Raw genomic sequence first — 13,102 nt, 5'->3', positions numbered from 1 at the left:
TACCATAATCTATTGAAATTATATTGTCTAAGTTGTATTGACTCCACTCTCCCCGTCTCGTCTCCAGTCTTATTTTATTGTTCTGCTTTAAAACGTTATGAAAGATTACGAAAAGTACAACTGTGTACTTTTCCACTGCGAAAAACTTATTTAAGGTAAGCGACTGGACCTCAAAACCACTGTTGTACCTTTGAGGGTACATTTACATTGCTTGTACCTTGATGAACGGGAAACATACCTGCAAAGAACCTTTACTTCTAACATTGCATTTCACATACATCTTTTTGGAATTGGGTTTGTAGGAATAAACCATGAATTTGATGTAAAGTCCTCTATTATGGCTTAACTGCAATATTGAAAGTTCAGCATTGAAAAGTTTTGTAACAGGTCCGTTCAGAAATTATGCAATACTCAATAGTCTATATATGCTAGTCTGTGTACACCACCCCCTTGATGCAGTCTTATTTGACCTCCAACAGTGAGAAAGTGCATCTGGAACACCTGCTTCACTAACTAGGTGTAGACCCCAGAGCCTGAAGGCCGAGCAGCCAGTTTTGTTTGTTCGCAGAATGACAGAATCCACTAAAAGGTCAGAGCTCTTCCTCAGGTACACTAGTGCAGGCAGCCACTGATTCCATTATTGACAGAAAATAGAATTAGTTTCACCCAGCTGGCCATGAAGTGCACCCTTCGCTCCCCCGCACCACCACATCCACACCAGCCACTTAAATACGCAACGAGACTTCTGCTTCAAGGCAAGCCTTACCTGCTCTCTGCTTTCAGCGTTCCTCTAATGGATGCTTCATTGTGTGATGAACTTTGATCTTAGATGAAAGAAATTCATTTCCCTTCCATCTAATGGCACTCTATAAAGCAAAATAGCAGAAATCGGTGAAAAATCTGCTCTGGAGATTTCTCTTTGCTCTTTTAAGTTTGGAAACATAAAGCTATAGTCTAATATTGACCCAATCGAATCGCAATCAAGAGAAAATGATAACCGCTCATTGTTAGGTTTGATTTTATTCAGCGAAGCATGTGCCTACAGAATTTTACAAAGAGCACACATAACAGTAGGATTGTCTTCTTACAAACCGGTCAGCAGGTAGGACATTTACAACCATGCAACAAGACAAGTGAAGGAATTGCAATGGCGTCACAGTCGGAACCTTACGAGAAGGGAATCTGGTCAATTGCGTGTCCTTCAGCTCTTAAAATCTACAGGAGGGCCATCCACCGTCTGTGTACATCATTAGTACATTTTACTCAATGTCCCAAAATTAAAGGGAACAAAGGGGGCAGATCAATATGATCCGAGCTACAGGCAGCATCCATGGAACCCGTTTGAGAATTTTCATTGTGTTCCAGTGAAAGCAAACAGTAAAGAAATCATTACATCTGTCATTCTTGCTTGTGTGGTTTGCTAGATTTTACATGATCTAACCTCATTTTCTGGATCTGGATTACAAGTATTACAAACCCATGAGACGCCCACAAATGTGTTCTTTTGTCAGAACGGCTACATCGTTGGACAAACGTTTGAGAACGCTGACCAAAATCCCATTCAAGCTATTTATTTAGAATGGCGACATAACATTGAGCTTCCAGGTTAAAATGCTACTCTACTGAGCTGGACTATGTTGTTGTAGTTAATCGAAAAGAAAGCAGGTTGTAAAAGACTAATGTTAGCTTGATTACACAACAAATACTATATTTAATCTTTCATAACAGTGTAACCTTCCACATGCATACAAAATAAATATCATTTAAAAGTAATAATGCAAAACATTCCTGTCCAGGGTGTTTCCTGCCTTCCCCCCAAGTGAACACTAGGAACGCTGCTCTAGCACCCCCCACAACCCAGGAGGACAAAAAGCGGCTTAGATGATGAGTGACCATTTAAATTTAAGTCTTTCAACAAAAACTGCAATTTCTTATTAGGTTAAAGCTGCACCACGCAAGATTTTGTTGTTTAAAAAAAGTGGCATTACAGAGACAGGAGGAAAGAAAACTCACTTAAGTCAGATTTTGCACAAGCTCTATGGATTCACATCACACACACGGGCTCAAAAAGGTCTAGCTCGATGTTTGGGTCTCAAATGTAAAAATGTTATACAGATGTATAGACATGAGGACAATAGTAATTCACTTACATCCTCAGAAGACAAGTCCTTCACCAAATTCTGAGTTCTCTTTGAATACTCTTTCAACATGCTTGCATTTATCAGATTGCATGTTGCGTGCAATTACACATTTCCACCAGATCCCCAAAGATTAGATAATGTAGCTTTACGCAGGACTTGGACCATCGCTCTAAAGATTGCACAACCTAGCTACTGTAGCTTCTAAAGAACACATTTGTGGGCAGAGTGTAGACAGGTCAAGTCAAATCGAAAACTCCTGATACAAAACTAAAATGAATTCAGCAAAGGCGTATATGCCTTTGCATCGTCATCATAAAACTGAGCAGCTTTTAAATAAGACAAAGCCAGGAACATAAGCATGGCAACAGCACTCTCTTAAAAAACAAAAAAAAGGATATATTGCTTTTCTGAAACACATAGTGAGCACATCCGTAACTATAACCAGTCCTTATCCTGATGGTCAATACGTACTCCCTTGCAAAGCACAATTTCTCTCAACTACTGGCAAATTAAGTAATGCTCAGTTTTAAGCATAACACCACAGTAAAAGCATTTCTCCACTGTATCCAGTCATACCACAGCAGAGAGCAGGCTGATTCGAGCTGTTATTGTTTCTGACATGTAGTTAGAGATGAAATGGGCAATGTGTGGATAAGAGAAAAGTTTATTTCAACTTGAATTGATTACATCAGGACAGCTGAGGGAAAAGCTCATTAAGACTCCTTAAGCATTCCTCAAAGTGTTCTAAAATGGACATGCTATTTACATGGGTGATGCAGCTGACTAGTGCAAAGGCACGTTAGTGGTTTGATGTCGCCGTGTTATGTGCTAATGAAGGGCTAGGTCAAGAGATGGAAGAAGCAACAATAGCCTAGATCAGACAAAAAGGACTATTGTCTGGGTGAAGCATTGAAACGGTGCACATGAATCCAGTTTGGACAGCCACAAAAACGGATCCTTGTAAATGTGAGGCGGATTTACATATAAACAGCAATGTGAGCATAAAACCTGACTCAGAGGAGAATGAGAGAACATTAAGGCAGTTTGTTTGCAGGCAAAAACGGAACAATCGAAATAGTGAGGCAAAAATGAAAGGGTGAAGTTATGGAGGCAAATGTACTTAAGATACTACATTTCATCTCTGAGAATGTCAAGCTGATATAACTGCACTGAAAAAAATGATCTGAATGGAAAGCAAACATCTGATATGTCCTGGAATGATACAACATTTGGTATGGAAAGGGAGGTAAAACAGCAGAGGCTTTATATTAGGTAACTTAACTGAGCTGAAAATAAAATGGGGGAAAAAAAAAACTAAATAAAAAGTTGCAGGTCTTCGAAGCAATTGACAACACCCAGTGTTAAAACACAGAACGCAGAATGTAGGAAATCCAATGCATTTGAGAGATGTATTAAACCTGTCAAAGAGAGCTGTTTTCTTCTCAAAAATAAAAAGGAGAAATAAGGTCCGAGGTAAAGAGATTATAAATGATAAAAGAACTTAAAATTACAGTAATTTTTACATCACATTTCAAATCAGATGATAACTGTACAAGTGATTTTTATGCTGCACTACGCCGGTTAATTCTGCTGTAGTTTTAAAAGTACATTCACTCATTCAGTGTTCCAGTATAATCAAAGTGAAATATAAAAGAGAGGTAAACCCAAAGTGATGAATCATTGCCAGTGAAGTATTCCTTACTTTGTACACAATAAATCAATCACAAAGTCATCCAACAACAAATGACATTTGAGCTACTTACAATCAAAACATTCAGTTATACCCGATGGATCACAAACCAGACAAATCATCAACCAATCCAAACATCATCCTGTTTTTCGGGTCTTGGTCTCTTTTACAGTTCGTTTTATATAATGAGGAAGGACCCTTGCATCTTTTGATAACTAGGTAGCATGTATGCACACTTTGGGTGTACAACAAAAAGGCAAAAATCAGTGGGGAAGTCAAATTATGTGACATGGTCCTCCAAAAACCAACAAAAACAAAAATTCCAGACCATAATATTTATAATGAGTCTGCTGGCCTACTCTCCTACTAGAATCAAATATCACCTTCCAGAGCCAAAGAGCAGACACTAGTCCAAGCCATATCTGATAAACGCCACTGAAGATCCTTCATGAAGGAACGACAAAAGACACGAGGGCAAACGAGAAGGCAAAGAAAAAATAAACAAAACAACAGTCCGTCCTCTCCAAGGAAAGCCATGGCTGATCACCACAAGAGACGTCACAGGTAGCCATGACTTTCTGCATGCGACCAGCAAAAAAGGTGCAGAAAAATCAAACATGACACTGGATGATGATAATATGTGGAAGTGCTGTTGCCCATCCCGCCATACTTCTCTATTCTCAGATGATATTGCGTGGGGAGGACTTGGACATGGATGGCACATGGGGAAAGGGAGGATTTAGGCAGAGTGCTTCTGTACTGAATTTAAGGGTCCTACAAATATTTACACAGTAGACACAGGCACTTGAAAGTCTTTGGTTGGAGTGACCCAACGTTGCAGAGATTCGCATTACAGAGTTTTTGCACCCATCTCCAGGGTTCAGTAGGCAACAAGTATTTTTCTTTCCCACCCCTATTTCTGATATGGTTCAGTTCAGATGCGCCCCTCTACTGCTGATATGGTTCAGTCCGTATGTCTACCTTTGACCCCGCTTATCCCTCTGACAAGGCCACCTGAAAAAGACAGACAGGTTAAGCATGTAACAAAGTGTTTTTATATTGAATGTGAGCCACAGCTTTCATAATAGACACTGTATAACTGGTACACAACCCAAATGTAATCTACTACAGAACACGGCAGACAGGATTAAACAGCCTTAGCTCTGACACATTTGTGTTTTTGTCATTTATTGATAAAAGAATGTGTCCTACCTTTTCTGGACAGAAATCTGGGTTGGTCTGTCTTACTTTGCCAGGTCTGCCTTTGATGACTGCATAGCAGAACATTGTAATCACCATCACAAACAGGAAGTAGCTGGTGTGCATTAGGTGCAGGTTGATGAGGGAGCGATCATCCTGTCAAAGGAAAGAAAACACTCCTCAGCTCAGCAATATTTATAAGCAGGGGCAGACAAATATACAAATCTGCACTGGGCACTCAGGCCACCAAGCCAAAGAATCTTCTGGCCAGAATAACAAAAACATAACTATATACTTTGTATTCACAAGTAATAAGCATGCTTCAGTACAAAAAAAAACAAAAAACAATCAGTCAGGTGTTGCTTTGAAAAGTTCTATGAAAAGAAAATTTTGAAATCTGTGACAAACGTGCATTTGGGACATGCTGCTGGTGTGGGTTCATGTTTCTTCTCCTTAAATGATGCACACAAAAGCGACATGTGCGGCAATAGCTTACCTTGTGGTAAAACCTCACACTGCTAAACACGTGCGAGTGTGTGAGCGTCTTCTAATGTGAAGATTTTTAAAGCAACATCTAACTGGTTTTTGGCACTGAGCCATGTTTGTTAATTGGCTTGGTGGTCTGAATTGGTAGTGCAAATTTTTTCTCTCTCTACACCTGTAATGGGGACATTATGCAATATAAAAGTCTGAAAAGGCCATCAGCAAGCCTGCAATTCAATGTCCCATTTCATATATAGCTATAAACAACAAATTAATATGTTCAGAATTTCCTTTGAGTTTTTGAGTTTGCACTCACGTCTGGAACGATGACAGTGAGTTTGGGGTTCAGAGCGTGGTACACCTTCCCAATGGCACCTTTGTAACACCAAAACGGATTGTAGTCCTGTGTGTATTTGGTGTCCGAGTCCCGTGCTGTGGTGAAGATTTTGTACCAGGATGTCGCGTTGCTGTACGTCTCTGGAACACAGTGGGGTGGCTGCCTGGAGGGGGAAACGAGGTTTGAATCAAGGTTTGATTCAGAATGAGAGAACTGAGTAAATAAATAAACATAAATAAATAAATAATTAAAAAAAAGAATGCCTTCAAATATTTGCCTGTTGTCAACTTGCACTTTAATGATCTGAGGCTTAGCAATGTACAACATGAACAGCTTACTTCTCACTTTTATGTCAAAAGGATCTTCTAGACTATTCTCCTTTTATTTAGTTTTGACTTGATCTTGACAGACACAATGACAACGACTCAACTATTCAATAGACACCAGCCTACGAGACTTTGCTGAATCAACAGCATAAAGCCATGTCAATATTTGAGGAAACTGACAGGACAATACAGAACAAATAAAGGCTTGGTTAACAATGATGAAGACCTGCAGCACATAGAGTTTAAAACAACTCACACTGTGACAGGGAAGACGTTACTGGCTGCAGTAATGGTCATGCAAGTGCTGAAGACCACCTGCTCACAATGACCGTGCAGCACACATTCATCAGAGTTCCAGGATGCAGGCAGAGTGAAGGTGATGTTCATCTCTTCGTGGGCTTCCCTGCCTGCACACACACAAAAAAAAACATACATGCACAGCAGAATCATTGAAAAGCTCTGTAAAGGCAGCATGCAAGTTACATCTATAAGGCAATCAGCTTTAGTCAGCGCGTTTGTTTACAAAGCACCACTGTTTTACTTGGACTGCACTTCACCCATGTAAAAAATGTCAATACCTGATCCTATTGGCATTTACTACAAAGAAAATGTTACTATGCTGTTCTATTCCACACAAAAAGCACACTGTTTCGCTATCACTGATTAACAAGACCGCACTAAGGGGAAAAAAAAGAAAAGAAAAAAGGGGAGGGGGGGGCTCTCCAGTTCAAAACTCCACATGATGTAACACTGTGAAAATAACCAGTGGGGAGAAAATAAAAAAAATGACCACCTGGCTTCCACTTCTTATCATTTGGTGTATATGCATGTTTGGTTACACAGTTTTAAACAAACTCCCATTCCCCCTTAAGAAAGCCCCTTCACACTTTTACTTAGCGCTTTTTTTTAAAATCACCTGTCTGTAAAGTACTTTGAGCAGCTGCGGTATAAAAAGTGCTCTATAAATAGTGTTGCATCAACAAAGTACAGTAAAAATAGTAGTAGAAACAGTTAATAAAGCAACAGTAAAGGATGATATAATGGCTGGATTTCATTTACATGAATGGCTGAATCAGGCTTTTTCAGTAATCATTCTCCCACTTTGTGATCAGTCTGACAGTCTGAGGTAACGTTAGTCCAGGTTGTTACTTAGGGAACGGACATTAGAAAGACATAATGAATAAACTGCCAGTCTCTTGGGGTAACAACAGCTTTAAGCCTAGGGTCTGACTTTAGCATGGCAGCCTGCTAGCTGGGCTAGTGCACCCATCAATCAGCTGAAACCCACAACAATGTGCTTTCAGTAGGTAATATACAAAGTCATATGAAAAATTTTGAACATCCCTGGTCAAATTACGTTTTGCTGATTTTCTAAGTGCATCTACAGAGAACAAACTTAAACAATTACATTTTACATTTTACTCAGCATTTACTTGCTGAGTTTATCATATTAAACGTAAAATTTAAGCCATAAAACTAACGTTTAATTTCTGCAAACAAACCAGTAATGGTGCATTAAAATCTGCTTAGAAAATCAACAAATCATGTAATTTGACTAGGGATGCCCAAACGTGCCTACGACTGTATCATTCACAATGCCCATCAAGTAGTTAGGTTAGATCTAGGTTAGGTAAAAGGTAAGCTAGTATCAGTGCCAGTGCTCTGTTTTTGCAGGAAAAAAGTGGTATCGCTGCACCCTAATGTTATTACCGTTGTTATTATTATTATTACTATTATTATTATTATTATTACCAGCCAAACCAACTTGCTGCCCAATCACGCTGGCATAGAGGTGGGTGATGTTGCGTGAATAGCCCCCGAATGGCCTCAGGGGGTCCAAGGTGAGCGTGATAGGGACAGAGATGTTGATGGGGCCAGGGTCCTCTAGCAGCAGAGGGGCCTGAGTACTGGAACGTGACTGGCTGCTGGTCACCGTGCTCTCTGGAGTTGTGGACTCGTTCAGGCCATGCTTCAGCGTCTCGTTCTCGGAGATGCAGAAGTCCAGCTCATTGAAGCGAAGAAGGAATGTGTTCCAGTCCTGAATAAGAATTATAGATGCACTAATTATGGAATTTCCAGGCCAATAACACTAACAGATAATTAGCACCTCACTGTAGTCATTAACAATGTTGACTTTTCTGCATCTTAAGCAAACTCACACTATAATCCATACATGAAGTACTAAAGAGGGAAGCGTTGGTATGTGTAGCAGTATTTGCAGGAGCACCAGTGGGTCATTAAATTATTGACTATTACGGGCTGTAATTCCATTATTGGACCAGTAATAATTACTATGTTTTCTCATTCATTAGTGAATAATGTATTAGCTGCCTAGTCTTTAAATAATATGTCACCCCTAATTATTCAAGGTTAGTCTTTGCTCAGCAAAAATAGTTCTGTGAATTCTGTTTTTATAGTAGGTTTGTATAGTAGTAAGTTATGGGTTACACTGCAAGGGCTGGTAATAGACTGAATGTTAACTCTTATCAGCAAACTGTAACTGTTTAATACAAACTACCAAAAAGTTCAGATCGATTTGTTTACCTACTTATTTATTAACCAAGAAGATCATTAATATTTCATCTGCTCTTTACAACATTCTGTCTTTTGTGACTGAATACAGCTGGATGTTCCTGCCTCCTGGGTTAAAGTCTTTATTAATTAATCTGTGACATGTGCATACTTTGTTCCACATTCAAAATAAAATTATTAACAAACAAACATCTGAATAAATGAAAACAGCCTCCTACCTCTGTCATTTCAGGTGATTTAATCTCCTTGATCTTGAAGAAATATCCAATTGTGAGGAAAGTGATGGCCACAGCACTGACACTGACCATAAATATGACCAGCGGTGGACGGTTACTTATGTAGGTCTTCAGGTTCTCCAGAGGATTTAATAAGAACACCTGCACACAGGAAAAATGACTATTTCAGATTGAACTTAAATAAAACCCTAAGACTTTTCTGTTGACAAAGAAATGTTTACATTTCTGTTGTTCATGCAACAGTAAAACTGTGATTATAAATGCATGCTCATCAGCAGCTCCGAATAGATTAATTATGTAGGACACGTAACACGACTGTCTATGTGGCAATAATCAAGGTAAGAACACAAACCCATATATTCTATATGGAATACAGTAACTGAACATCATGTGAAAGCGACAGATGCACAACACAGGACAGGGATCACGCTAAAGATGCTTAAAGCTCAATGCAATGAAAATCCTACAAACATCAACAAAAAAACCCTCCTGTTGGACTGTCGGAATGACTGACTTGACACAAATAACAAATGTAGCGCAAGATACTGATACTGATCAGTGCATCAGTAATAAGCACTGTTTCTTGCATAATGTTTTATTCCATAACATTGCTTAGATGTTTGGATATATGCTGCCTGATGTCTAGCATTTTTTCATCAAGGTTTAAGCTTCAAATGTATTTTAATTGTTTCAGAATAAGATTTAATCTTGAAATGTATTTAATCCATGTATTTTAATCCACTCATGGTGGAGGGATACATGCAGGGCTTTATAAGGTAAAATAGTCCTCAAAGAAAAAATATGTTTTCAGATTTATCACTATTGTACCATTAACAACATTACATTTTGATAAAACAGTTTAAAAACTATAAATAAATGAGTCTAGTTTTCAACACTTTGTCATTTTGAGAGAAGAAAACAGACCAAAACAAGTTCTGTTAAATTTGTAAGAATCCAGAGTAGCAGTAGTCAGGAAGTATCAGTTCAATAACTGTACGAATGTAAACTTATTCACTTTATTAATGCTAACTTACATATTAACAGATAACATGATATATTTGGGATATACTGCATTACTGAAACGGTTTAATATTACCCAGACCTACATAAAAGGCATTTGTTATTAAAGAATACCCTGGATATTCATGGACAGACAAAAGGGATTTGAAATGGCAAATTCCACTGCAGACCTGAAAGCAACTGACTTGCTGATTTTTCAAAGATACTACATAATTAAATGGTTGGGATGTAAACAAAGTCATTCAGAGTGGTTCTGATGAGAAATGCTCTGTTCTAGAGAAACATACAGGAACCAGACATCTGAAGAGTTTAATGCCTCTGAATCCCTCACAGACAGTTATTACAAGAAATGGTTTCATATATGCTGCCTGATGTCTGCGATTTTGTGTTATGACAGTTTTGTGATAAGCTTTTGGCTTAAAATGTACTTTAATCCATTTATTTTAATCCATACATGGTGGAAGGGTACATGCAATGCACTGCGAGGCAAAACAGTCCTCAAAGAAAACTTATATTCTATTTTACTATAAACTTTGCATATAAAACCACAGGAGCCACGTGTAGGTTCACTGGCACCTTTGAATAGTAATAAAATGGCTATATTTGCGTTGCAGACATGGCGACCCCCGGTTCCTATCACCACCACTGTAAAGAAACCTGAGTCTGTAATGAGCCACTTCACATCAAACCACTCTGAACGACTCTGTTTACATCTCAAGAACTGAATTACTCAGAATTTTTTAAAAACTGGTGGAATTCCCCTTTAAAACCCCAGCAGCATGTTTCCAATCCAGAGGTCTTCACATCCAGACCATGAATCCACTTTCCAATTCTGTATTTTGTAATCAATGGTAGTTAACTGAACTGTTGATGTAACTGACTGGCCACCCAGTGTCACACCTACCACTGACAGCAAAACCCAGAACCGAGAACTGGATTCAAGGTCCAGATCTGAAGACCTGGATCCTTCTAATTTCCCTCAGTTTGCATAAGCAAAACACTGCTACGTCACGACTGTCTGACCTGGTCCATTTCAAACTAAAGTCAGCCTTTCCAGACAATATAGGCCTTGGATGTTAACCGGAAGGACCTTGCCTTCTGAAAAGCTTGTGGACATCTCCGCATTCTCTTACCCTTCGGAGCAATGAGGAAAACTATCAGAACTGCAGCTAGTCACCGACGTTGACTGCCTAAGAATCAGTCAATGTCACACACTCACACACGCCGCACTCATGTCAGACAAGCCTTGTGAGAAATTCTCCTGACCAAGACAAATAATTATGCACGTATTCACAATTAATTCATGCATTTATTATCCTCATTTGGACATTTGGTCCAGGCTTCCTGTCAGAGACGCGTTTCTGCGTGCAGAGTTCTAGCGAGAACTTCTAGAAGCGTTCATGCTGAGCCAGGCAGATGACCCAATGCAGAATATTTTGATGGAATGGCTAAAAAGTATAGCTGCACGGCTATATCGGCTTATTTATGTATACACGTTTAACGACTTTTAGGGGAAACAGAACCCAAAAGCACTAAACTAGCCTGTAATAAAGTACTGTGGACTCGGCCAGCTGACATGCTACGCAGCTGTAAAGTTAGCATGTGGCTAACGTTGCTCCATGGCAATGCTGAAATTTAACGTAACTATCCATTACAATTTTAATAACACAAGCACGTTTTAACACTAAGTTCTGATGCTCTTACAACTATTATAGCCTCTACATCCAAAGCAGACAGGACACCGTGCTTTTATGCTGGGTTAGCCTTTTTTAGCTTTAGCTGTCTGACCCAAGTTGCAGCTATACTAGCGTTCCTAGTAGCTAGCTAGCTAGTTAGCCACCTTAAAAGCTCAAATATTGAAAAAATACCTGTGAAGACACGCAGCGAAACTCAGCTGGGTTACCGAAACAAATGTGTGACATGACAAAAACTGAAATTAATCGCTAAACTCACCATTTTGGCGGTGTGTTAGCAGGGCGAGTGCAAGCGGGCGGCGGGCAGACAGAGCTAGCAGGCTCCAGTCGCTGATCCAGACGGACTAACGGAGCGAGGAAAGACCGGGGCTGGGGGATAGGCAGGGCGAGCGACGGTACAGGAGCTGCGTAAACTCCTTCCCATTATTTGCCGGTCCCTGTCAACTCTGAAAAGCGACGAGTGAGTTTGCTTTTTTGAATAACTTACAACGAGCAGCTGGGTTGCTCAAAATGCTAGCGCTCTCTAACTACGACGTATCGCTCGTCACTGTTTACCACAAACCGCAGGCTGTAGCCGTAGCGCTATCAGACTCGAGAACGAATCGTTCGTTTTGGATGCCTCTTTTCAATGAATCAGAAGAGTCGACTCACCAGCCCAACTCACATTTGTAGAATGCCTAACATGGGTCTCGGGCTCAAATTAAAGGGGAATTCCACCACTTTTCAAAATGTCTAAATAATTTAGTGCTTGAGATGTAAACAGATTCAGAGTGGTTTGATGTGAAGTGTTTCATTGTAGAGAATAATGTTCATAATGGTAAAATAGTCATACATCCTGTGTGTACCCCTCTGTCATGAATGGATTAAAATAAATGGATTCAAATACATTTCAAGCCAAAACTTTGACACAAACCTATCATAAAACAACATCTCAGAAATCAGGCGGCATATATCAAATTATTTCATGTAATAACTTTATGTGGAAGAGCTTTTAGAGGTGGACATCTGGTTCCTGTGAGCAATTCTGACTCTGTTTTTCTAGAACAGAGCATTTCACACCAAACCACTCTGAATGAGTCTGTTTACATCTCAATAATTTAATTATGTATAATTTTTGAAGAATTCTAATTAAAATATAGGGCACTAGTTATGTGGTCTTCTCAAAGTAGGAGCCTGGCTGTAGGTTTTGAAAGCCACAGTGGCACATGTGTATCTTTGTTGTAGCCAAGCAGTTTGTGATTATAGATAAATGCAAAATACAGGAAATACAATTATTGGGGTGGCAGTATTTAAGGATCAATTTTAAACATGTGAGACATGTGAGGCTGTCTTTCAGGCCAGATGTGGGCCCCTGGCCAGTAGAGACCCCTGAAATGTTCACATCCTGAAGATTAAATAATAAAATTCAAATAATAATCTTTTAAAAACAAGGAATAAAATTGA

At 39.3% G+C, this 13,102-nt stretch overlaps 1 protein-coding gene across 1 annotated transcript; it reads right to left on the bottom strand.

Annotated features, from left to right (window-relative positions):
* Nucleotides 1-3,893: 3,893 nt before the first annotated feature.
* Nucleotides 3,894-12,240, bottom strand: tmem248 (transmembrane protein 248). The gene is made up of 7 exons (XM_036579866.1): nt 11,919-12,240; nt 8,928-9,086; nt 7,930-8,215; nt 6,434-6,584; nt 5,831-6,014; nt 5,044-5,187; nt 3,894-4,845 (listed from the first exon to the last, which is right to left on the bottom strand). Exons 1-7 carry the CDS (start codon nt 11,919-11,921, stop codon nt 4,825-4,827), a joined length of 948 nt encoding a protein of 315 aa, XP_036435759.1. The 5' UTR covers nt 11,922-12,240; the 3' UTR covers nt 3,894-4,824.
* Nucleotides 12,241-13,102: the final 862 nt, after the last annotated feature.

The sequence above is a fragment of the Colossoma macropomum genome, unplaced genomic scaffold, assembly GCF_904425465.1.
Source record: "Colossoma macropomum unplaced genomic scaffold, Colossoma_macropomum, whole genome shotgun sequence".
Classification (NCBI taxonomy): domain Eukaryota; kingdom Metazoa; phylum Chordata; class Actinopteri; order Characiformes; family Serrasalmidae; genus Colossoma; species Colossoma macropomum.
Note: the sequence above shows the minus strand (reverse complement) of the source record. Positions and strands in the feature narration are given on the sequence as shown.